Genomic DNA, 25,396 nt, shown 5'->3' with positions numbered 1-25,396 from the left:
CCTTGAGTTCAGGATCCTGCTACATACACATACAGAGATTTTTCAGTGATAGAAACATAAAACTATTGCAGAACTAATAAGGTTATTTATTCGTATTATTCTCATTGGTAAAATGTTACAGAATTACACCTTTGATTTTTATATACCTAATTTGGATTTACACAGAATTTGTGCAAATTCTTTCTGGCTTCAAAAGCAGGCAACTTTTAAGATTTCATTTATTGAAATGTTAAGGTTTTGAGCCTAGTAAGATGTTATTTTTCATAGGAAAGGTAGAAGATTCAAAGGATACCTTGTCACCCTAAAACAGCCTTTTTTGTCTAACGATAAGCAAAGTTGACATGCTACGCAGCCTGAAATAGAAAGCGTTTTACCAAAAGAGAGAGGAAATATTAATTTGTATTTAAATTTGAAATCCAGAAATATGGGTTCAGTTCTGGGCTTTTCTTTAGTCAGCAGGTAAGGTGCTTAACAGCTCTCTGATATAATTCTTCTCTGATAATGGAGATTAATAATACTGTTTTTCTATCATTTTCCCCCTGCTTTTCCATTCAGATGCTATATCTTTTGGCTAAATGAACAACTTACATTGTGGTATGTGAAATGCAGTGCAAAGGAGCTTTAACTGCCCTTAGAGCTGTATTGCTAATTGCATTAAAATATTTAACAGAAAAAAATTCAGACAACTTTTTGTAATGAGAGTTATTAGGATCAGTACAAGATACTGTTTACAAAGAGGAAGATGCACAGCAAGTTTTTTAACCCTTAGCTCCTTCTGTGGGGAACACATGAAAACCAAGAGGCTTAGTGACTAGACAGTAGTAAAATTCCTATATTACACCTTAGAATTTAGACATGCTTTTAATATGAAAGAAGAAAACATTTCCAGATCATTCTGAAACAATTTCTTTCATGAACTCTACTACATGAATGAACTTCTACTACATGAACAAACAGGATGATGAACATTATGAAGACAAGAATTTAAATCATTCTGAGGACACAGATATAGACAGGTGTTACATCAATAGTTAAGAATTATAAATGTTTATAATTATTACTTACCCATTTGCAATTCAGAGATAGTTTCCACCAATGACCAGTCTAAACTGTAACCACAATGTGATTTGTCCATTAGATTGTCCAATACTTGTCTCACTGTCTGTCTCTCATCCACCATCATTGTTTTTGAGCTGTCATCAGACATATGGACTCTGATCACCAACTATAAAGCAGAAAATTAGGAAAACAAGAAGGATTCATTTCCCACATTTCAAATAAAAACATGTTTTTTAAGATCTTGTTTCTTTTTCTAAGGTTTTCTTAAAAGAGCATAAAATACTAAGTTCAATCAAAACACTCCCTCAAAATGTAAAAAGCCATAAATGATGGTTAGATACTTGTATCATGAACACTTAACAAGACATGGCTCTCCTTCAGTATAAAAGAGTAAATATCAAGGTCTTCCCAATACAATGACGATGTGCTTTAGTCGTGTGATAAGGAGGAAAAAAAATCCCTCCCGCCAAAGTGTCCCATTCTAATTAATAAATTGTCTTTGTGACAATTTTTCTCACATATCTAGGTGGAACAAACATAGATATAGAGTTCTGCACAACCTTATATAGAATCAGAATTTTTCAGATTTGCAATTCAAGCTTTCTGCCCGCTTCCTCCATATTTCTAAAAATGCTGATTATGTAAACAAAATACCTATACTAAATCTACTTTTTCTGGGGAGTATGAAGCATTAGTGCGAAAGAAATCTGCTTTTAAAACACAATGGCCATTTTTTTAACCAATCAAAAAACTTAAGACAATAGATTCTTCTTGCCAATCGCTATGCTTCCTTTTTTACACCTTGTTTAGCTGGAAAAGTTAAAACCTGTTGTTTGTAATACACTGGTTGGCTCGTTAATTCCCATCTTCCAGCCAGGACACTTTTTCAGCTTTTGATATAAAAACACTAAATGTAAAAGGCATTTTAATATACTGAAAAACTCCAAACATAAAATAAGAATGCTAAATTTCAAGGGAGCGCTTTGTATTGTTTGATAGTGCATTAAGTAATGTCAGCAGACTTTCTCTATTTGGTAACCCCTATCTGTAGTCTGGAATGCTTGTATTCCATTTATCACTGGAAAATCCTGCTATGCATAATGGGAAGGGGTCTGTAAAGAAAACAGACCCAAATTTTAAATGTGTGACTGCTTAATTTACAAAGACAATCTCAGGAGGCTGGACCTTCATTTCAGCTCTGGGTAGAAGTCGGCAAAGTCTTCTCAATGTGCACTAGCTACAAAATAAGCTATTACTTAAGAAAAACATAATGTTATTCTATATTCCAGGATTTTCCTGATTAGGTCCAGGCTAGATAAGTACATTATCACTCAAGATGAGAACACCACAGTGTTCCTCTTTTATTTAGGGCAACTTAAGGGTCATAGACACAAATGAAAAGAATTTTGCCTGCATTTTCCAGGGGAATAAGTATAAAATAAAGATCTTATAAACCAGTATAAATAACTTACCTTTTTCACTTGTGCCTCTTTAATCTTCTCTAATGCAACCCTAATCTTCTCCGCTTTGATTTTAGCAGCCTGTTCCTCCTAGGGGGACATAACATACAGAATTCCAGTTAACACAAACTTCAGTCCAGTTTTAGTGGATTTAATTTTGTGGCTACAATGCTTTAAAACATGAACTGAAATGCTGATTTACCCACCTATGAATCCTCAACTATATCTTAGTGATGATGAAAACTATTATTTTTTAAGACAAAAAGTGTTACTGTATAGATCTAACATTTAGAAATACAGCTGCCATTATCTCCAAAAGAACATACTGGAGGTATATATTTTGTATAGACACATTTGGTATGTCTTTGTTCTTCCATATTGTAAGTAGCCTTATGCATTGCTACCAAATATTTTAGCACATCGTGCATTTATCATCATAGATTTGGACAACATATATTCCACAAGAGTGTACAATCGAGCAGACCCAATAGATTCAACATAAAACATAAATAGCACACTGACAAGTATCAGAATTTAACAGCACACAGCAAGTATGGAAAACAAATCCTATAAATAGGATTCCACACTATGTGTGTTGGTTTGGAAGATTTTAAACTATTAAATCTGTTTGCAGAAAGTAAGTAGCTTGAACACTCCCTTTACCTCTACTAAATCTAGGCTGTGTTTCTCCTCACTTTAAGTATTTTAAGACACATAAAGCAAACAAGCATTCTTTTCTTTGATGCTCTTCTAAGTAATTGGTTTTTGTTACAACTGGAAACGCATTAGAAATTCATATAATTTAAATCTGTTCTATCTGCTGATGTTAAAGAAAACTGTATATTGTAAGACTAGCAATACAGTTTTTTAATTTCTGGAGTTAACTGATACTTCTTTTGAAAGCGGATTTAAAATACGCAGCTAAACAAGGAACCACTCTTTTTAAGATGCCATAGGCAGGTTTCAGATTTTAGAAATCTTAAATTATAGATGTTCATTGTGGCTAATATCTAAAAGCATTATAGTTATTTAAAAATATCTAGAAAAATAAACAAACTTATTAAATAAACAAATTCCCTCCAAAATATTCAATCTCCTTAGAAAAGAAAAAAAAAAAAGATTTTCCTCAGATCAAAAGTAGCACAGCCCATCACAACAACACTCAGCATACCATAGACATTTATTCTGCATTGCTTTCTTGTAGGAATTTAATTCTTGGTTTCTTTACCATGTGTTTAGATGGTTGCTTTTCTTGTAAAAGTCAAGATTCAGCAATCCTGAAATCCACCGAGTTTAATTTTTCCACTTCAGTGAATTACTAATATTCCTATCAACTGCTAAAAGGCATTCCCTATGCTACTTATTGTACTCTTACTTAATAGCTTTTGCTCCCTCACACCTGTGACCATACTATGCACTGGAAAAAACATCAGCTAGACAGGACAATAGGCTGCCTCGTGAGAAACATAATTCTTTTCAATAAAATGAACAAGTAAATTGACACAAGCAGAAATAATGTGAACTTGAAACATTATCTGGGAACTGAACTACCTAGGAACATAGGTTTTTATTAGTGTACAGGGAACTATGGCTTTTTATTCACAATAATGATGGTGTCACGTAGCTTAGGTTAAATCAGATTAGCATTCTATTAAAAACAAACAGTGCCACGATACTTAGAATCACTTAAACGTATAACACACCTAGAATTCTAAAATATTCTTCCTCTTTCTTAACATTAACTGTTTCCATCTGTAGAAATAAATTATTACTAAAAACCAAAGCTTTAAATACTTGTAAGTTTCTAAAAATGATGCCATGCACATATGCATTATGAAATCTGCAAGAGCAAAAGACTCTTTTATTAAACACTTGTAGAAACTGTAATTTATGGTTTAAAAAAGCTGCTCACTAACCCAACCGTAAACCTTTATTGTTGTACAAAGGTTGACAACACATTTGGTTTTGCTCTTCACTAAAGTCAAGCAGCACAATTTTCCACCCCATTTCACTGTACACCTGTGCAATGCAACTATCTATAGCAAACCCCAGCAGGAGCACTTTACAGCCACAGTGCACAGGCAGCAACAAGAGAGCAAGCAACAAGGAATCAGTTGGAGGCCTCTCATATACCTGCACCAACAGAGCTACAATATCTTTGTTGATATCAAAGTTTATAATCCATCATTCCCTAAAATACTTTTAAAAATATATAAATACGTAGACCAAAAAACATTTTGAGGATTTACCACTTTAATGCCTACCAATTACTTTCCATTTCCCACTCAATTTTAATGTGGGTCCAGAGATCACATACTGGAGTATAACAAAGTCAGTTTAAATTTAAACAAAACCCCAGAATTATGATTATAAAAATAAGAACCAGTTTCAACCAACAACAAATGATAAAAAGAGATCAGAATCTGCTTACTGGAAATGCACATAGGAAAAGGAAGCAAGAATTAGAAATTTCTGAAAGCACATATTAGTCAAGGATTTTAAGTTATTCAAGTTTTGCTTTATAGTTAGTACTCAGGCCACTGTTGCATCATTGCTGATGTGACAAACAATGTTTCACTAGAGCAGAAGGAAGAACTATCTATTTTGATTACTTAATAAAATAATAACCACACAATTCTTCAAAACTCACAACAATTTATTCTAATTCTCTCCTAATGCCCCAAGAAAACAGCGATCCACATCCCCTCCCCATCAAAGCCACCCCAAAACTGCACTCAGACACAAACACAGGCTCTCTCCTCCCCCGTACATGGAACGAAGACACCTCCTCAATAGGAGGAAGCATGTGCAACCCATCGGCTTCTTCCGAGCTAACATCATTTTTCATTGCACATGGAGAAAGGTGACAGGTGGCAAAAACACCCGACTGCAACTGTAAACTATTCAATGCCACAAACTAACAAGACCAAGACACACAGTCCAATCATGTTTAACTTAGGTATTTATTTCCCCTTTGCTAGTAAAACCCTCTAGTAATAGTGATGCAAGTTAGGTTGCTGAAGGGTCATAAACATGCACGTAAACAACAGGACTGCTGCCTAGGTCATGGTTTCACTAGTGGCGTACACCAACGTAAATCCCTGCTATGGCTGATACACCTGCCTCCCTTGCACAGCATTACTTCTCAGTTATAGCATAGTGCTCCTGTGGCCACACAGACAATTCAGTCAGGGAGCTGATCTGGTTGAAAACTAACACAGCAGAAACATTCAGCAGAATCCACTCCTTGACAAGACTGCCTTTATGGTCACATACATGCTATGGAAAAGCACGAAGGGGATACATACATATACCCACTGCACAAAAACATAAAACAAAGGCGTGTCATTTCCACCTCTCACAGGAAAAGGATATTCTCTTTTAGTAGCAGTAGAAATCACTGCAAAATTGCAACATAAATTTGTCACTTTAATGGGATGACTTTGGGAGTATCGTTAGACTTGCATTTTAAAGCTTTGGGCTGAGATTACTTTTGGTTATGGAAAACATCACACCTGATTTAAAAGAATGCTTGGCAACATATTTGTGTGAAGAACTTCTTCATCCAAAATATACTAACATATTGTGAACTAAATTTGAAAGAGTACAGCTCTGCAATGCAGTGGTCTTTAATTTATGACTTTTTCTTTGTATTTTTATATCAGAACTCAGTTTTTAATAATTTTAGCCTATATTGGAATGAATAACCCCCAAAAATCTCAAGTTAAGATTTCCTTAATATAACAACAATCACAGCCTCCTGCCCCAGTTTCCAGTTAAATGTGCAGTTACAAGATATTCCAGGTATATTTTAACATTAAATATGCAAGATGTGTGCTATGACAGAGCTGACCTTGCTCAAATGATTTTGTGCCTCACATTTCTACGTTAGGGTTTTATTTTTTGTTTCATTGTGCATTTTTCAAGTGTCATTAACTGATCCCTTTTACAGAGATCACAGGCAGAATGGAAAAAGAAGTGGGGAAAAAAAATCACTTAAGAAAAGTTACAGTATTTAGGAAAGCTAGTAATTAAATTATGAGACTTAAGTAACAAAGTCCACATTTCACTTAGGTTAGCAGGGTAGATACACAGATCACAAGATGCATAAAAGAAGAAATTTCTTTTATGTTTAATATTTGGAATTCTTCTCTGAAGTCTTTCTTTGAATGCAAATAAGATGATAACTAAATACACAAGTAGCATTGACTTCTGAAGAACCAGAAGCAGGTATCCATTGTTTATTTTCCCAGCTACAGCCTAGCCTCAGGTAGAAAGGCAATCACCTGTTTTGCAAGGACTCTCCTTCTTGCAGAGTTTTTATTGAAACAGAGGTTCCTGTTGCCTGAGAACACCATATTAACGTCTCAATTTGTACCCAATTCCCCAAGACTTCAAGACATTTTTATTAGCCCCATGTTTAATGTGTACCAATCAGAACATTAATCACATGAATGAAGTGTTTTCTGTTGGTTATTTTCACTTACTGTTAAAAAAAAAAAAAGGAACACTAGAACAAGTGTGCATGTGATCAGCACTGGTAGGGGAAAGCTGAATGAGTGAATATTAACAGCAGTTCTTCTGTATTTCTCGATAAACTCATTAGAACAGGCAAAACACCCCTACCCTAAAAAACCATGTGTGGCAATGGTGGCACAGCCCATTTATAAACAGTGAACTTGTGTTCACAGTAGTTGTTCATGACCATTCTCAAAAGATACGTTTTATTGCATTTCTTCTCAAAAATAACCCAGAAGAACCTGTATCTGAGCAAAGCAGAAAGGGAAACAAGACATTACTCTCTTTCAAAGCTCACTAAATGTGAGTGTACAGCAGTCATTTTCCTGGTGAGGGGTCCATCCTCCCTAATGTAGACTCATCCTACATTTCCTCCTTCTTCCTTCCCAACTTAATATAGCGTTTTCTATACCTCTGGCACATTTCTGACTTATTGTCACCATATTGTATTATGTTAATAAATATGGAAATGCATGTAAAGCAGTAGTACTGTTTTGGGGGTTGTGTCTGAGAATGTGTCTGAAAAGTTTTTAAATATTACAAGGACACTACACTGGGGTGGTACCATATTTTTCCTTTGTTCTATTTCTGTGCACCACTCACAAACTTTTTGCTATTAAAAGCCTAACTCCAACACAGAAGATGGCTTCTGAATTGGAGAAATTGGAAAGCAGCAGTTACATTTTTGAGATGCATCTCAAAGTCACACTGGCCCTTGTCACAAGTTCCTACAGAAAGGATCTTTTCCCCTGCAGTCTATTAGGGCAAAGAAGGAAGGCCAAGAGACAGGTGGCAGTTGCTTATGAACTTAAATGGATAATGGCATCTATGAATCTCTCCAGAACCTCCCTTATGCTTGATCAAAATTACCCAGTACTTAAGCTTTTCACACTCTCCCTATGATCTTGGGCCATACTACAACAACATATACTATTTGGCAAAGTGTTAACGTTGGAAGTGTGATACAAAATTTTCACAGACAAACCTGGCAGCGCTACTTGTTATTAAAGAGAACCACTGTGCAACTTTTACAAGATCAGAATTGTATTTGCTTGTAATATCATTAAACCAGCTGGTTGGGAAGAAAGACAGTAGCACCACAGTTATCTCAAACCGAAGTTGAGGAAGAGAGGATACAAAACCAGTACACCACAGCTACCTCAAAGGATGAGGAAAAGCAAAAGTTAAGTTTGTCCATAGCAAAAAAATGTGGGTGTCCCTATCTCTGGGAAACCTGTTTGTCCCAATTTTCACAGAATGGCTGAGGTCATCTTGTCCAACTCCCCTGCTCAAGCAGAGGCACCTAGAGCCAGGTGCCCAGGACTAGTGTCCAGATGGCTTCAGAGTATCTCCCAAGGATGGAGACTCCACAACCTCTATGGGCAACCTCTGGCAGTGCTCAGTCACCCTCACTGTAAAAGAGTGTTTCCTGATGTTCAGACAGAGCCTCCTGTGTTTCAGTTTGTGCCCATCACCTCTGGTCCTGTCACTGGGCACCACTTAAAAGACCCTGGCTCTGTCCCATCATCTCTACAGCCTCCCTTCAGATACTTGTACACATTGATGAGATCCCCCAAGCCTTCTCTTTGCCAGGCTGAACAGTCCCAATTCTCTCAGTCTCTCCTCACAGGAGGGATGCTCCGTCCCTTCATCACCTTCATGGCCCTTTGCTGGACTCTTTTCAGTAGCTCTGTATCTTTCTTATACTGGGGAGCCCAGAACTGGACACACTATTCCAGGTGTGGCCTCACCAGTGCTGAGTAGACAGGAAGGATCACCTCCACCCACCTGCTGTCAACACTCCTCCCAATACAGCCCAAGATACTGTTAGCCTTCTTTGCTCCAAGGGCACACTGCTGGGTCATGGTCAACTTGGTGTCCACCAAGACCCCCAGGTCCTTTTCTGCTGAGCTGCTTTCCAGCTAGGTGGTCCCCAGCATGGACTCGTGCACAGTCCTCCTCAGGTGCAGAACTTCACACTTCACTCTGTTGAACTTCGTGGGGTTCCTGTCTGCCCATTTCTCCAGCCTGTCAAGGTCCCTCTGGATAGCAGCACGACCCTCTGCATCACAGCCACTCCTCCCAGTTTGGCATCATCAGCAAACTTGCTGCGGGCACACTCTGCCCCATCATCCAGATCAGTAATGAAGATGTTAAAGAGGACTGGACCCAGCATTGATCCCTGGGGTACACTGCTAGTTACTGCCCTCCAACTAGACTTGGTGCCACTGATCACCACCCTCTGGGCCCAGCTATTCAGCCAGTTTTCAGTCCACCTCACTGTCTGCTTATCCATCTCAACCATCAAGAGCTTGTCTATGAGGGTTAGCTTGTCTATAGGGTTAGGGCAGAGCACCTAGAGACCACCTAGAGGGGTCACTGGAGTGGCGCTGGAGCTGGGTAGCCAAAGGCAAGCTGGAGCAAAGAGATCAGTGCTGAGGAGTAGTTTTTGGTGTGGGCCAGAGGTGGGGGAACTTAGTCCAAGCCTGAGCCAGAAATTAGGGTTAGTGTTTGCTCCATCATCCAGACCATTAACAAAGATGTTGAAAAGTACTGGACCCAGTATTAACCCCTGGGGTGCACCTCTGGTTAATGGCCTCCAACTAGACTTCATGCCATTTTGAAGGTATGCTTCAAGGTATGAGAGAATATCATCTTATTCAGCCCGGACATACATTCTGCTGTCCCCCTGGAAGACTACTCAAACTAGATTTGACAAAGCTAGTAGCGATAAAGAAAAAAAAACAATATGCATTTGCAATGAATTTCACTGGCTCTTTATCCCTTGAAGCATCCAGCTGCACTAGATCATCTTCCTACTTGCCCCTGAATAGGACCTGTCTTGTAACAGCTCTAGGCCAGGCTTCTCACTGGGGCTACCTAAGGCAAATAGGCATAGGAAAAAAGGTACTAGATCTGGAATGAGGCAAAAACAAGAAAGGGGAGAGAAAAAAAACACCAAAAAAACCCCTAAACAAACCAGAAGAGAAAATAGGCCTTAGAAACCACAGTAAGGAAGTTTGAGGGTGGAAAGAAGATATAACACATGAGGCACTAGGACTGACTGGTAAGGAGTTTTAGCTGGACAAAAAGCTCGACTGATAGATGGAACAGGGCAGAAACACAGATTTGAGAACATAAACTGTTTGTCTAACAATGTATCCACAATAGCGTATTATAATTCATTCCAAGACAAAGGTGACATTAAACCTACACAAGAACATCACAATAACCACAGCAGATTAGCACAAAGCAGCTTGTTGAATAAAAATTTTATATCATAATTTTCAGTGTTGCACAAAACCCTGCTACTAACCACCTACATCCTTTTTGTGGTTTCCAGGTGTGGCCATCACAGCTTCCTCAAAAACTGGCTGTAGGAGGCTGGAGTTTTCAGATCATGCTTACATCCCTGGCAATTAGAAATCAATTGCTGCATTTTTAAACTGCATTTAAAAATCCCAAACTGATGCTTCATTCAAGAATAAGCACACCTGAATCAGATTGACCTAAGATGCAAGAAGCCAACTTCATAACTGATTTATTCAAAGGTCTGAAGGGATTAGAGTGTGTAGTAACGAAAATCCACAAAGCAGGGGAATCAACATTCATAAGAAGAATATTTGCCTTTTAGGTCAACATGAAAAGAAGAATGAAGTGCTAGCTATTTGGGAAGAGAAGGCATAACATGATTCCTTTTCTCCAGATGCTGACATACATATCTGCAGCATTATATCATTAAATCACCATCATCTGGCTTCCTGAATGTAGTTTCAGCTTCACATGCATCAAAATGGTAGAAGAAATGGTAATTTCAAAATCCAGCATGTCACATTTCTATTCCTATTTTCATGTCCTAAACTGGAATATATTTGAGCCCTGAATACTCTCTCAAAATTATTTGTATCTGCTTTATATTTCACAGCCATAAGCTTAGTTTTCAGTATTCATCTGATGGCTTAATCCCAACCCTATAGGGAAACAAGCTTGCAGATCTGACATTAAAGATACATTGCTTTATTTTCAATATTCAATAACTTCACTGATACGCTTTCACTTCTTTCTGTTTTCAAAAAAAGGGGTTTGAATTCTATATGAACAGTAACACACGGAATTATGTTTAAAAATTAAGAGACCGCCACAATAAATAGATCATTTTCTGTGAGATCTGCCCTATGCTGTGACAGGAACTGTGTTTGTGCATGTTTGTAATGCAAAAGGAATCTAGTCCATGACTAGAATTTTTACAATTAGTTATATTACCAGAAGGCAAAAATGGTATTATTGTTCTGCCAAAGTGTCTCTAGTCTCAATATAAGAGGTAGACAGATCAAAAAAGGGGGGGAATACAAGAAATAGTAAGACAGTAAGAAACAGTTGACGCAGATGACAGTTGATGCAGAGACACCAGCATAGAGCTGCAACATGATCCTACAGTTAACTGATCTAACACCTTGCTACAATTGCAGGGAAAAGCCTCATTTCTTTGGACTGCTTCTCTCATACTGCAGCTTGTCTGATGTTCCAGCAAGCTGAAGAGATCTAAGTGGCAAAGTGGACTTCCATTTCATCATTTTACTAAAGATATTTCTCTCTGCAGGAGGTCAATAGAGAACCACTAAGTATCCACACCAAGACTGTGTGCTCAGTAGTCAGAAGTAGAGGGCACAGCTGTACTGAGACAGTCCTAAACTGAGCTAACAACAAACATTATCCTCAGAACATCAGCAAGCTCACCAAAAGCACCTGGCTCAAAGGGCTGTACAGTCTTTATTAGACAAAGATTTATAAATCCAAACATTTAACTTCAGGAGTCTATCAGAATCACTGTTATGAGGTAGTCCACGGTCATGTGACACAATGGACTTCAAATTTTATGCTTTTTTGAAATTGAAGTTCCATATGGTAACCAACACTCATCCCATGTATAAATAACCAGAAGGGAGGATATGAAAACACATGGAGATCAAAGAGGAAATTATGGTTTCTCTTTCTGCCACAGCTGTTGTTAATCTATTTGCAATCAAGCAAGGTTTGCTCGTTTGCTGGCTGTTTGCTTTGTTGAGGGTGCAGGGGCAAGGAGCTGACGGGGGAAGGGAAGAGGTATGGTCTTAAATTTTAAGCAAAACAATCACAAGAGCAGAAAGTTACTCAGGTTTGGCTCTTTATGCTCCTCTAGAAGACAGCCTGAAAATTTGTTGTCAAGATGTATGCTGACCAGTTTGAGAAGAATGCTAAGGTATTTAAGAAAAAGCAGTAAACGAGTTCTAAACTTTTACTGGAAAATACAGACTACTTATGCCCAGCACACACTATCCTTATTGTTTTGAAGCCATCAAGGCACATTTTGTCACTTCAGGCTTGCCTGAGGTTTCTATTCTAGAGTGTCTATTTTAGAAAAATAACGCAAGGAGTGGTTTGCAGTAGGTAGTAGCATCAGACATATCTGACACCTCAGCACTGAACAAAGTTTTCTCAACAACATGAAGCTGTATGTTCTTCATCCCAGCTTGTTTCTTCATCAAGGAGATTTATAGCTTGCTCCATCCCACCTACTCTAGTTTCAAAAGGAAGAATGTATAGAAAATGTAATTCTTAAACTGAATGGCAATTTGTGCTTTCTTAATACATTGCTGACCTCTTTCCTGTAAAGAAAATTAATTTATAATCAGGATTTGTACATACCTGGTTCATTAGACCACTGTGTCTTACTAGGATATTCTCCCCACATTATATCAAGATAGCATTCGAAGTGTTAAAAAAAAAATCCCATTACTTACTACAGTTTATCTTCAATACAGCAAGTGAACTTCTTTTAGGGATACTGCTGCCTTTTAACAGTACTTAATACTCCCATATATTTTCCACAGTTGTGATCTTTTTTATTTTTTGAAGCTAGTGAATGGGAATAGGAACAAAAGAACTTCTAGCTCAGTACATTTCCTTTTCAGCTAAGGCATTTTACCTGCTGACATGGCTATTAAGTATTTGCCAAGAAGTTGAACACTTTGATAAATCTGCAGAAACAAACAATAAAATTCAGCCTTTAAAAGCACCTTGGACAATCACAAAAATCATGTAAGTGAATGCACAAGTCCCTGGAAAGGGCGGGTGTGGGAGAAGCATGGCACAAACCAAAAGCATTCTTTCTACATAGAAATAGTCACATACAGGTGGAAAGAAGAAGCATCACCTTGGTCAGCAAATGAGAAGGCTTTCCTGCAATGTTTCTCAGAAGGAGGGAGGTTTCCCTGTCCAAATAGGAGTGCTTGTGCAGAAAGAAAGAGAAAGAACATAAGTCAGAAGAAGTCAGTATAGTAATTTTATAGTGTCTTGATTACAGAAGATAAAGTAGGGTTTAAGGAAAAAAACCCTACATCAATACTTTATTTCCCTCCCATAAAAAAGTGAACATTCCAAAATACTACGAGCCTAACACACTGGTATAAAAGCAGTTGTGCTAATAGAAGACACTATTTTAATCTTCCCCTATACAAAATGTCACACAATAGAATTAAGAAAAGTTTTTCTTACCTGCTACTGGTTTCTTTTCTGCAAGAGACAACTTATTTTTAAAGACATTTAGAACTACAAAAGTAAGAAAGCATGCACTTACAAAGCTTTTCAAAATCCTGTCCAGTCTTCTAAAACTGAACATTCTACTTCTGTTATGCAAACAAAGCCACTAAAAATTGGTCATCCTGGAGAGAAGAAACTGGTTTCATGCTTTCTACACTGGCTGCTGCTTCCATAGTTTAAAAAAAAAACAAACAACAAAAAGTTACCATAATAATAATAATCCAAATCTGTCTTACAATTGATTTTTTCTTTTTTTTTCTAAAAAAAGGACTTAAGTGTCTTTTCTCCTGTACAGTCCAAATTATATAATCCCAGAAGTTAGAAACAAAATCCTGTATCTCTCTTGGGAGAGAGACATTAGCAGAAAACATATTTTAATCTATTTAAAAAACAGAAGCAAAATCAGTAACAACCAGCAGAGAAGGACTTCTCAAAAGGCAAAAATCAGTTAATGAGAGTTAACAGACTGATTATCTTCTCCAGCATCTGCTACAGAGGAACAACAAAACCATCAGCCCAGAGGAATTTGCAGAACCACATCGTCACAAGTCTGCTAAGGAAATTAGGCTAACACTGTGACAAGTAACAAGAGCATTAAGTATATCTCCTGTGTAGCACCACTGTACTGCAAATTTTGTCCCATTTGGCTGCATCCGTATCAGCCTTATTTGTGTCAATTGGTCCAATGCTATATAGAACAAGGCATGGCAACTGAGCAGCCTACTATACTTGTTTAATAATTAGCAGCACAGAATCCCCATCTCTTCTTCAGAGCCACGATAAGGTATAGTCCCCTGAAAAAAATTAAGAGACCCTGTCTACAACTTAATGCAAGGCAATATCAAATAGTTTGGTGAATACAGTTCCTGCAGGGGGAGTTTACTTGATGTGATTGCCACATGCTGGGATCAGTAATTAAGGATCTCTAGCAGGCTTTAAAAGTTACAGCTCAGAAAAGACTCTACATAGCACCTGAAGTAAAACCTAGGCTCCAGCCCAAGCTCCACCTGGTACTTAGCCACTAATATAGACACAGGCTATGCTACAGAATAAATTGATTTTTCTGCCCACAGATTAATTACCATCTGTGTCTACATCATATGTTTTACAAGCACAGCAGTGCTGTCTAGTGACGAATTTTTCACACCTCAAGCACACACTGATGAGGGCTTTGTGATGCAGGACCTGGTATAATTAAAAGGTCTTGTGCATTGTTTACAGTCATACAGAATTCTCATATTAGACATCCTGACATACACAATCATATAATTTTGGACTGATGAACTAACACATTCTGCTTTTTCTACACACACAGGATTTCCAGCAACATCAATGGTACTTAATAAAGGCTATCGTTTAAAGAACAGTTCATTTACTCAGCCTGAGCAAGCCTGAGGTGATGCTAACATTGCTGGTGAATAATACAGCTTTGCTTAACTTGAAGGCAGACTGATCCTCTTTTTACGATTTCTGCTAGGTGCATTTTTAAATTGAATTGTATCATTTCCTACACAAAAGCTCTAACTTCACACAAAGTCAGTTTAGAATGGTGTCATTACAAGATATTAGTACAGAACTTCTGGAATAAATTGGTGGCTCAATCCAAAGCTCAAAAGTATATATGAAAATCCAAAGACAAGTTCAAGGATTAAGGAGTTTCTTGATAGAGTTCTTGTCAGACATCAGGGACTCCAATTAATATGGACCACTTTTTCTTGGTGAATGGAGGACTGCAGTAGAAAGAACATTACAACGTACATTTGTAGCCTCTTCCTTAGGGTTTAGCCACCCCTTAAGCCTATCGGTCAACAACAGTATCAGGATAAAGAAGAGATACTGAATCTCTCCTTAAAGGAAATACAATTTGCCAGGAATATTTCTCCTACAGAGAAGCTCAAGGCAGATCACTTAACTTTCTTCCTATCATTGGTCATTTTGGCTGTTGCCACCTTGCATTTAAGTACAGTGGAACTTTTCTCCACTAAGGAACTTTTATTCTCTCCAGAAAAGGGAATGCCATATATTTCTTACAAAATAATAACCTCTGGGGACTGCCAATACCACATTCCAGACCTGCAGCAAAATATGAGAACAGATAGCCACAGGAAAGTTATTCTGGAAATCAAGAACAATGGCATTTCATGGGAACAGGTGTTGGCCAGTAAAATGTTAAGTAACAGTGTGATGACAACTGCCTACATGAATTTGAGCTGGAAAGACATGTCTAGGAACAGGAAGGCAACAGTTCTTTGCCAGACACCTTTTGTGCATGGCTCCTTCCTACTGCATAACACATTCTGCAGTACTGCAGATACACAAAAGTTAGAATGAGCAGAAGTAGCAAAGCAACAGGAAAGCCCAAGCTCTATGAATTATAGCTTGGCTAAACAACAACTATGTGCGCATAACATTTTTTAAATATTTGACCTGCACAAACCATTAGAGAAAGAAAAAAATTAAGTTTCATTTTAAAACGTGTTACTCTTTCACAACTCAATCACAAATAAAGCATTTAATCTATTTCAAAGGAAAGACTTCAGCTCAAATATCAAGTTTTGAGGTAAACAGATGTTGCCCTTTAATACAGGCTCCTAGGAATATTCCGTCATTCAGGGGAAGCTAAATATTGTAGTATCTTAAAAAATAACAAAATCACATTGGACCACACACAGGATCTAAATAGCCCACTCTTCCTCTCTACTTCTGGAGTTCAAATATATATCAAAGCTCTCACAATATAAATGCCTGATCTTTCTAAATAAATTAACCTACTTTTCTGCCCCAAGTACTTCCCCAGACGAAAAATAACACCAATGAAATCTAGGAAAATAAAAACAAAACACTAATTACCCTAGGTAGACATTTCTAGTCTTCCACCATGAAAAGCATCTGTTCTCCTTCCACCTGCTCCTATTACAATGAGAACTCATGCCCTGGCAGCAAATAAGTCCCTCCCCCAGTGCATCATCTTAGGTTCATTTAGGATATAAAAACTATTCCAGTTACACCAAGTAGTATGTCCTGTCCCTCCCACCCCCCCAATGCCATGCATTTTTCTATTCTGTTGCAGTAAGCTGACTGCTTCCACAGTAAAAGACTATCATTTCTCATAATGGGTATTTTCAGTTTATTTTTTTTTAAATTGTCATGCAATCAGAATATTAAAATACCCTTGAAAGATAAAAGTAGTCTGAAACATCATGAAAGTATCAAAATTTGACAAAAGCTTCAGAGAAGGCAAAAACGTGCAGTTCTTTATATAACCTCATGCTTAGTATAAGAGCGAGGTTGTAACAGTGTTGGAAGACTTTTTAATTGCTGCATTCATTAAAATACTCAGTGAAGCTTATTCAACATGAATAACACCGAGTCAAAGACTTGATGCCTAATTCGTGTACCAAATTCTTTGAAAGATCACATATTTCTAGGCCAGCACTCAACTAAGGGTGCAAGCCCAAATAGTATATGATGTGTGCACAGTCCAAAGCTAGCTATAATTCTTTACTTCAACTAGGTTTTTTAAAGCTGTATTTGTTATGTATAGCATAGCTTTCTCAATAAAATCCAGCCATCAGTTACAGCCATACCTTTTCATAAGTTTTCGTATAAAATGACTAATGCAAATGCAGTGCAAATGAAAAGGCTTCCCAAAGTTATTTCCACTATATGTAGAAAAAATTCACTTAATAAGCATTAGCAGGTGTTAAAATTTTCTACTAAAAGGGTATCTATAAAACCACTCTGTCAATAAAAGAATTTTAAAACCAACACTTACACTTTGATATTTTAAATAATGAATACAGAGCCAGACTCCACTTAAGATTCCCAGTTAATCTAACACCACCACTGCTCAGGCAGAACTCAAAATACCATAGCCTGGTGAGCATCCAGGAACAGAAATATGATAGGGCTTTAAGAGGATTCTTAAGAGGCAATAAGAAATTTTTCTCCTTGTCACATCATCAAATCATGTAATTTGAACTTCCACAGAAACTGTTCAAGTGAAGAATCTGTCAATATAAACTGTGCTATAAGACTTAACAACAGTAACTCTGGACAAGCCATAATACTGGTAGTGCTAGAGACTGAACCTCACTAAGTTTGTTTCTTTATAATCTTCAGAAGATACTCTTCCTTCCCGAAAAAAAAGCAAATCTGAAACCTACCATCAGGTATCAAATAAGCTTGCAACTTCTTTTTGTGCCAAAATTGCTTCTTTTGCGGACAACTTTTACACAATACATAAAAAGCTATTCAATTATGTTTTAGTGCTTCTCCATAATATGGAACAGACTCTGAACTAAGTTTCAGAAACTCAATTTATTTCAAAAGACCTGGATAGAGAAAAAATAGTGAAAACTATAAAAAAAATAGGAAAATTATGTTTTTAACTCATTTTATGCAAGAACTATAAGCAGACATTGCAATGACGACTGTTTTGGACTGTTTTCTACCATAACTCCCAGCAGCAATTATTCCAAGTCACACTGAAAACTATGGATATTAAAAATAATAATAATAATAAAAAATCCTCAAAATACTAGAAAAGAAACTGATCAGAACATTAACATTCTATAAAATAAAATTTATACCTTTCTCAAGGGATGTAAAAACAGCTGTGCACAGAAGTATAAAGTACAGAAACATCTTTACATTAAAAAAGGGGGTATGATGATCAAAATACTAGAACTAACAAAAAAAGCATATAAATAAGCCTACTGATGTCTCCATAATGAACTTTAGCTGGTATGGATAATCACAACACAGAAGACTAAATTTGAGTAAAATTAACATTAACATTTAGAAGTCCTATATGCTGTTAGGAGAAAAAAAAATGAATAGTTTTCATGTGTAATTCATTCAGCAAAAAACAGCTAGCCTTGATGTTTATAAAAAAATGGAATATAGTCTTGTTCCAAATTACATTTTGGACTTCAAAGATTTCCTATACCCTTTCTTTGGAGACAGGAATGTAACATCCATTATCTTCAGGTCTAAATACCAGAAGTTCACGGACCATCTGTTCATAAGGGTTTTAAGGTAAGGGCTTAGAACGCATACATGCAGGGTTTAAAAACAGTGCATTACAGTATAAAAGGTACCAAATACGTTCTTACACTGTCAATTTACAAATAATGGACAAAACCTGGGTATGAAGTGTAAGAAAAAGATGACCTGGTAATCTTCTAAGGTATTTTATCTTATTGTTCTAAGGCGTTAAATATGTTAAATGGAAAAAAAAAAAAATCCTTCCTGGTTAAGTATTATCTATAGGTTCAAAGACATCATTCACTTAAGTTATGTACAACAGAATAACTTACCACAGTACATTTAAAAAAAAAAAAAAAAAGACAATGACAAGACACTGAGGACTTATGTTGGTAAATATCTTGCAAAACTCTTTTAACAATTTAACATTAACACACATATCTAATTAAGCCAGCTGGTGGCACTCTTGTGCCACTATTTTGGATTTAATATAACACTTTAAAAACACTACTTTTAAAAGCTTCCTTCTGCCCCTGAGAAACAAACTAAAATGAGGGAAACTGAGTAAGCAGTGTTCAATAGAAAGCTATATGCTTGCAAAACTGTTGAAAAGACACTACTATAGGTTTCATTTCAACTACATCAGTACATTGAATTCTTTAGATGCCAGCTTAAAGAATTAGAATCCACTATTTTCATAAGAGAACTCAAGAATTAAAAACAGTTTAAACATAATTTTTGTAATTTTGTCCCAAAGGGGGACAAAGATGGGAAAGAACTGAAATTTTTCTTTGCGAACTCTGAGATTATGTATTCATATGGAACGTGTAAGAGCACACAATATAAAATGATGAACATCTAATTAAAAGAGGCTCAGGGGAGACCTTATCGCTCTCTACAACTACCTGAAAGGAGGTTGTAGCAAGGTGAGTGTCGGTCTCTTCTCCCAAGTAATAAGTGATAGGACAAGAGGAAATGGTCTCAAGTTGCACCAGGGGAAGTTTAGATTGGATATTAGGAAAAATTTCTTCACCAAAGGGGTTGTCAAGCATTGGAACAGGCTGCCCTGGGGACGTTGTTGCATCACCATCCCTGGAGGTATTTAAAAGACAGGTAGATGTGGCACTTAGGGACACGGTTTAGTGGTGGACTTGGTAGTGTTGGGTTTATGGTTGGACTCGATGATCTTAAAGGTCTTTTCCAACCTAAATGATTCTATGATTCTATGACTTCCAAGAGCAACCATGCTTCAGAAAAAAAGTGAAGCGTATTTTAAGTAGCATTGCCCAATTAATAACCAGAAAATAGGCAACAATGAACTTAAAGACAACCAAAAAGCTTGACTGTAATGATCTACATGGTTACCTTACTGCACTGTTGAGATAGTAATGAATTAACTCAAGTCACTAATGTGATTTTTGCGCTGCAAATTGACACAACTATTAACATAAACGGGAGCCATATAAACATGTCATAACAACTTACAGGAATCAATTCAGCTTCCTCTTCTGGGAAGTTAAAGGGATGCTTGGACTGATTAATGGAATGTCCCATAGAAACAGTAAAAATGTAGGAAAATAGGGAGGGAAGGATGCTAAAGGGAAAGATGGGAAAAGGAGGGAGAAGAATGAAAGGCTTTATTATCACTCAGAAGAGGGCACAAAGAAGCAGTGATGACAATTAACTTAAGCAAAGGCAACAAAACTAGATTAAGAAGTTGCCATGTCCCTCATCCAAATTTCTTATGGACAGATGATCAATGACTTGAAGGCAAAAGAAGATTCAGGCTCTCTCCTATGGAAAGGGAGGAGATAGGATACAAGTATGTTTTTGACCACAGTAAGAGGAGAAACAGTCAATAATCTGAGATAAAGGCACTGCAGTAAAACATCTGCAGGCACACATCTTCATTGAAACAAATCAGAAAATAAACCCAGGTAACACTCTCTTTGCACAACCACTTGCTCACTACGCAAACAACTGAGAGTTAAATTCTCTAAACACTACTAACAGAAAAAAACCCATACTGTCAATTTACACAAGCTTATCTGCTTCCCATGTCAGTTCCTCCATACCAGTAAACAACATAATACATTCTGGTGACAACTACTAAGTACATATAAGAAGAATATCCATTTAGTAGAAACTTATCTTATTTCCAGTTGGTCATACTATTTTAGATCTCTGAGCCTCCTCATACTTTAATTCATTTAAAAAGAAATTAAGAGGAAGTATGTCTGTATTTCCATAATCTTCATTAAGAGAAGGGGGGGGTGGGGGGGTGGAAGACAGCTCAGGACAAAATGTTCATGGTAGTGACAAGCTTCTTAGTGTAAAGTTGTTAAGGGATGAAAAATTGAATATTATGCTACTAAAAAGCAGATTGCCTAAGATTTCCAGTTTGTCATCCAGTGCTTGCTCCTTTTCCTTCAAAGGTACAGAAGTATTTGTTTCAGGCATGTTAATTTTGGTAATTGTGTAACTCACAGTTAAGGTTTGACAGATGCAGAAGGGGTTACAGTTTATTCTTACCAAAACCTCAGAAAAGGAGAAGAGACACTTTGAAATTGAAGCAGCAGCATTAGATAACAGAGCTGCCTGATTCTTCCACATACAAGACGCGTTTTCAGCTGCTTATAAAAATTTTGCCAAGCTATAACCACTAAGACAGAAATTTTCCATGATGGCTTACTGTTATAGGATGATTACTAGTCATTTACATGAGACAAAGTATTTCCAAGAGAGGAAAGGAAGGTGTATCTCATTTAAAATATAGATGTTTTTAAAGACCTCTGCATGTCTGACCATGAAATAGATTATTGTCAGGGTCATCCTCAAAGGCTTGCTTTGTGCTGTCCCATGGGAAGTTACCCAAATTTGTCTAGGCATAAGCCTTTAGAATTAAAATTGTAGTCCATAACATCTCAGTCAAGTCTGAAGCATCACAATTTAAAAAACCTCAAGATGCATCCTCTCACAGAGCACTGCCCAGACCTTCAACTGGACTGCACACTACTAACCTTGAACAAAAGATTGGCCAAGTTTGAGAATGCTTGGGTCCATGGTGGGAGAGTACACCAGCCTCCTTTAAACTGCAATGCCTGGGTGCTGCAGAGCATATTGGAACCAGACACGGGAAGTGAGAATCTGGAGCTATTACTCTGTGCTCCCAAGTGGCCAACCGCCCTCCTGGAACTCGTGCAACTCCATTTCACTGCAGACAACTGGAACTTCCTAACTCTAAGTGTTCAACTTTGCAACTTAAAAACAAACATACAAACAAACCCAACCCTCAAAAATCCCAATCAGGACTAACAAAAATAAATAAATAAATATTCATTTACAGCAAGTACTTCTTAACTACTAGGGACACTTATAACTTCATGCCAGTTCTGACAGTTACAGTCTAAACCATCGAAATTTGCTGCAATTTAAGAAACATGTCTGTGGACAGTTCAAATTAAGAAACTGCTTCACCGTGTGCATGAGATACACTGTTTGCTAGTCCATGCACCTCCCGGGTCAGGTTGTGATGCTTCCCTGTAGAATACAAGTTCCTTGGGACGCAGCAGGACAGAAAGTATTGCAAAAACTAGTAAACATTTCAGTTCAAGCTTAGTTTCACTACTGGTTTTTAAGAAATTTAAGACTCAACTGCCACAAGAAAGAGGCAGTCCTGACCTTCCCCCAATCATGTGCTCTCACATCTTTCATGCGGACAACAGTGATTTTGACCATGAGGTCCAGTGGATCAATGAACAACTAATTCAGAAGGATTATTTTTCAGGGAGACCATGAGCTGATCCAAATCACTAGTCAGCTGCACAAACACTAATGCCAATACAAGATAGGGCAAGACTGCCCAATTCAGCAGTAGCAAGGACCTAAATTAGCATAAACCAAACATGAAATCCCAAATAAATTTTGTCTGCAGGAAGACAGTTTCAAGCAGTGGAATTTTCCCAAAAGAAAAAAAATACATAACAATCAATGGAGTATAATTTCATGGAAAATGGTTGTCTGACCTGTCCAAAAAGAGATGTCTTAAGTGGAAGACTGAAAGAAGGAAGGGAAAAAAAAACTCCAAAACTTTATTAAGACTAATTCATGTGTAACTGCATTAGTTAGAGAAAGAATATCAGATACTTCATCCTGTGAAGGGCTCTATCTGCAGTACATAAAACAAGACATCAAAGCAGCTAAGAAACCTAAGGAATAAAAGTACATGTAGCTTTAATTGGTTTTGTTTGAATCTACTGCCTTTTCCACTGAGTAGTAACTGTATTAAGTGACATTTGCTTATATGTCTGTTGACTTCTAAACTTCGCATCAGTCCTAAAAAAGTGACTATAGACATCAAATCAACCAAAAATCAATCACTGGAAGAGAATGGGTGTACACAGCTGGGGAGTTAGAAGTCACAAATCTACCCTTTTGGTCAAAAACAGGTAAACCATATGAAAAAAGTTAAACCTGCATTCATAAAGCAAACCAATGATGTGGCTGGTCTAAAATCTTGAATAACTTTTACAAACATGAGACCAGTAAATGTCCAACACAGGAAATCGTAACCAAGGCTGTAAATTTGGTTAACTAAAAATGAAGACTTTTCTTTGTACTTGCAGACAACTTTTATTGTCCTATAACAGACTAAACACTAACCAGCACGTGCAAAACTGACACAGCTAAAAGGCCAGTTCTCAGTTGTTTCTTCAGAACATGAAGTCTCATTTTTTGGGTTCAAACTCCTTTACAAACCTGACAGACCCTAGTTTTCATCCTATAAGTTAGAAGTATACGCAACTGAAGAAAACTGCATAAATTCTTTTTTCCTCTTAAAAGTTTAATGTTCCAGAATTGGCTGCTGTGTTCTTAATTTTTGTCATCTGTTCCAAATTTGATTTTTGGCAACCTGAAGTAAGGACAAACAAATAATCTGTTCCTAGTTTCCTACAGATGTAGTTTTTCTCTTCCCTAATCTAATTAGACATTGCAGAAAAAGTGAAGGAATTTGTCTTGGTTTTAAGTAGACTGGTGTATCTACAAAGAAATTGGCTATTTTAAAAGCTCCATTCATTAATCACAATTTGTACAGCAACATCTTCACTGGAAACTGCAACCAAAGCATACAACTCCCTGCAGCACTTTTGACAAAATTTGGTAACATCGTGAGACAAGAACTCTCAATTCTCAACCCGGGTCTAGTGGCTTGGTCCAAGACTGCTTCTTCAGAGAGGTATGTTGCCTAGATTTACTTGGTCATTGATCCATGGTATTTTGTCTCTTCCAGACCAATCTAGTAAGAGTTCCAACCACTAAGCAACCATTTTCTTAGCTTGTCTGTATCAATGAAATAATTTTTTCCTCAATAAATCCTACCATAAACACAAATATTTTTCTAAAGTGCTGTGGAACCAGCATGAAAGCCCTGAGATTTATTTTTAAACGTGGTTATTTACACAGGACTCAATTCTTCCACAACTGATGAAGTCTGTGACAACAACATCTCTAATTAATGCATGTAAAGAGGCAGGAGGGGAAACTAGAAGGGTTAAAAAGGTCACTGGACTGCAAACAGCTTCCATCAGCAAGAGCAGCTGTTCTACTGTTAGCATTAGTAATCAAAACAGCGTATGTACATACACACACAGAAGTCTAACCATTTTAAGAGGGTACCAGCTCAGCTGACTACCACTGCCACCAGCTCGCATTCTTTTCTTGTAATAGGCAAGAGCCTACTGCAACTGGAAAGTGAAGGCTGATGAATCTTGAACTGTGTGCCTTCACCTTAAAAAGTTGGAACAGCTAGAGAACAGAAACCATCAAGTGTTTGGTGTCTCCAGAAGACAAGGGAAGAAAGGCCAAGCACACCACAGGCAAATTCTAACTGATATAGTACAACTTTGCTGGAGACAGTCATCTCACTACTGCCACATGCAAGGGGCTACCAGGAAAGTTTCTGAAGAAGCAGTTTTAACTGCAGATAAATGCATTTGGGATAGCAGAAATCGATTCATTCAGTTGCTCATCCACAAAAGACTCCAACGTCACAGAGCAACCAGAAAGAACAGCATTTAGGCATAGACAATGCCTTTAGTGTTCATACTTAAAGTAACAAAATATACTGTAACTGTAATTTTTTAGTTGATACCAACTTTGCCAGCCAGCTGTGTCAAACAAGGCATGTATCATGCTGTCCATTTTCCTGTTCCTTCCAGAAAGGGAACTTTTAATCTTATTCAACGGTGTGAGGCAACGTTGAAAGGCAGTCTCAGAAGATAAATATATTCTTACGTGCTTTACAGCTCTTCCTACACTTTAATTAGTGACCTCCTATGTGGAAAAAAGTTACAGGGTAAATTCTAAATTCATGGCTATGAAAGAAGTCAGATACATTGATTGGAGAATCGAGATTTACCAATACAAGGATAACATTCAGGTTCTCATTTCCCTGTCACTTAGTTTAAATCTATGTACCCCAATTTTTAAAACCTACCATCCCATGCATGTGCAGTAGTTTAAACTTTTAGAATGTCTCCCTTGGATTCCAATTCAAAATTCTTACAAAACCAAAAATCCCTTCCCATCATTTGTTTTGCAGATTCCATAAGTATAATGTGAAAAAAAAGTTTAGGTGCTAGTTTTGCAGGCATTGGGAAGAGTGTATTAGTAATCTTTTCATACTAGTGCATAAAAATGATGAAAACTATTTTAATGTCATGCATAAACTTAGCGATAAATAGCCAAGCACATTTGATTACCAAAATACATAAGTATTGTGTATACTTCAT

At 37.2% G+C, this 25,396-nt stretch overlaps 1 protein-coding gene across 2 annotated transcripts in view; it reads right to left on the bottom strand.

Annotated features, from left to right (window-relative positions):
• Nucleotides 1-25,396, bottom strand: part of RAPH1 (Ras association (RalGDS/AF-6) and pleckstrin homology domains 1) — a 100,242-nt gene that overhangs the window by 22,871 nt on the left and 51,975 nt on the right. Inside the window, exons 5-7 of one of the 2 annotated variants that reach the window (XM_075028250.1) lie at nt 13,231-13,305; nt 2,532-2,609; nt 1,066-1,225 (exon numbers count right to left, since the gene is read on the bottom strand). In XM_075028250.1, coding sequence (XP_074884351.1) covers nt 1,066-1,225; nt 2,532-2,609; nt 13,231-13,305 — 313 coding nt within the window. The remainder of the gene's footprint in view (nt 1-1,065; nt 1,226-2,531; nt 2,610-13,230; nt 13,306-25,396) is intronic. The other variant, XM_075028249.1, reaches the window with a different exon arrangement.

This window comes from Buteo buteo, chromosome 5, assembly GCF_964188355.1.
Source record: "Buteo buteo chromosome 5, bButBut1.hap1.1, whole genome shotgun sequence".
Classification (NCBI taxonomy): domain Eukaryota; kingdom Metazoa; phylum Chordata; class Aves; order Accipitriformes; family Accipitridae; genus Buteo; species Buteo buteo.
The sequence above is the reverse complement of the archived record's forward strand: the minus strand, read 5'-3'. Positions and strand labels throughout refer to the sequence as shown.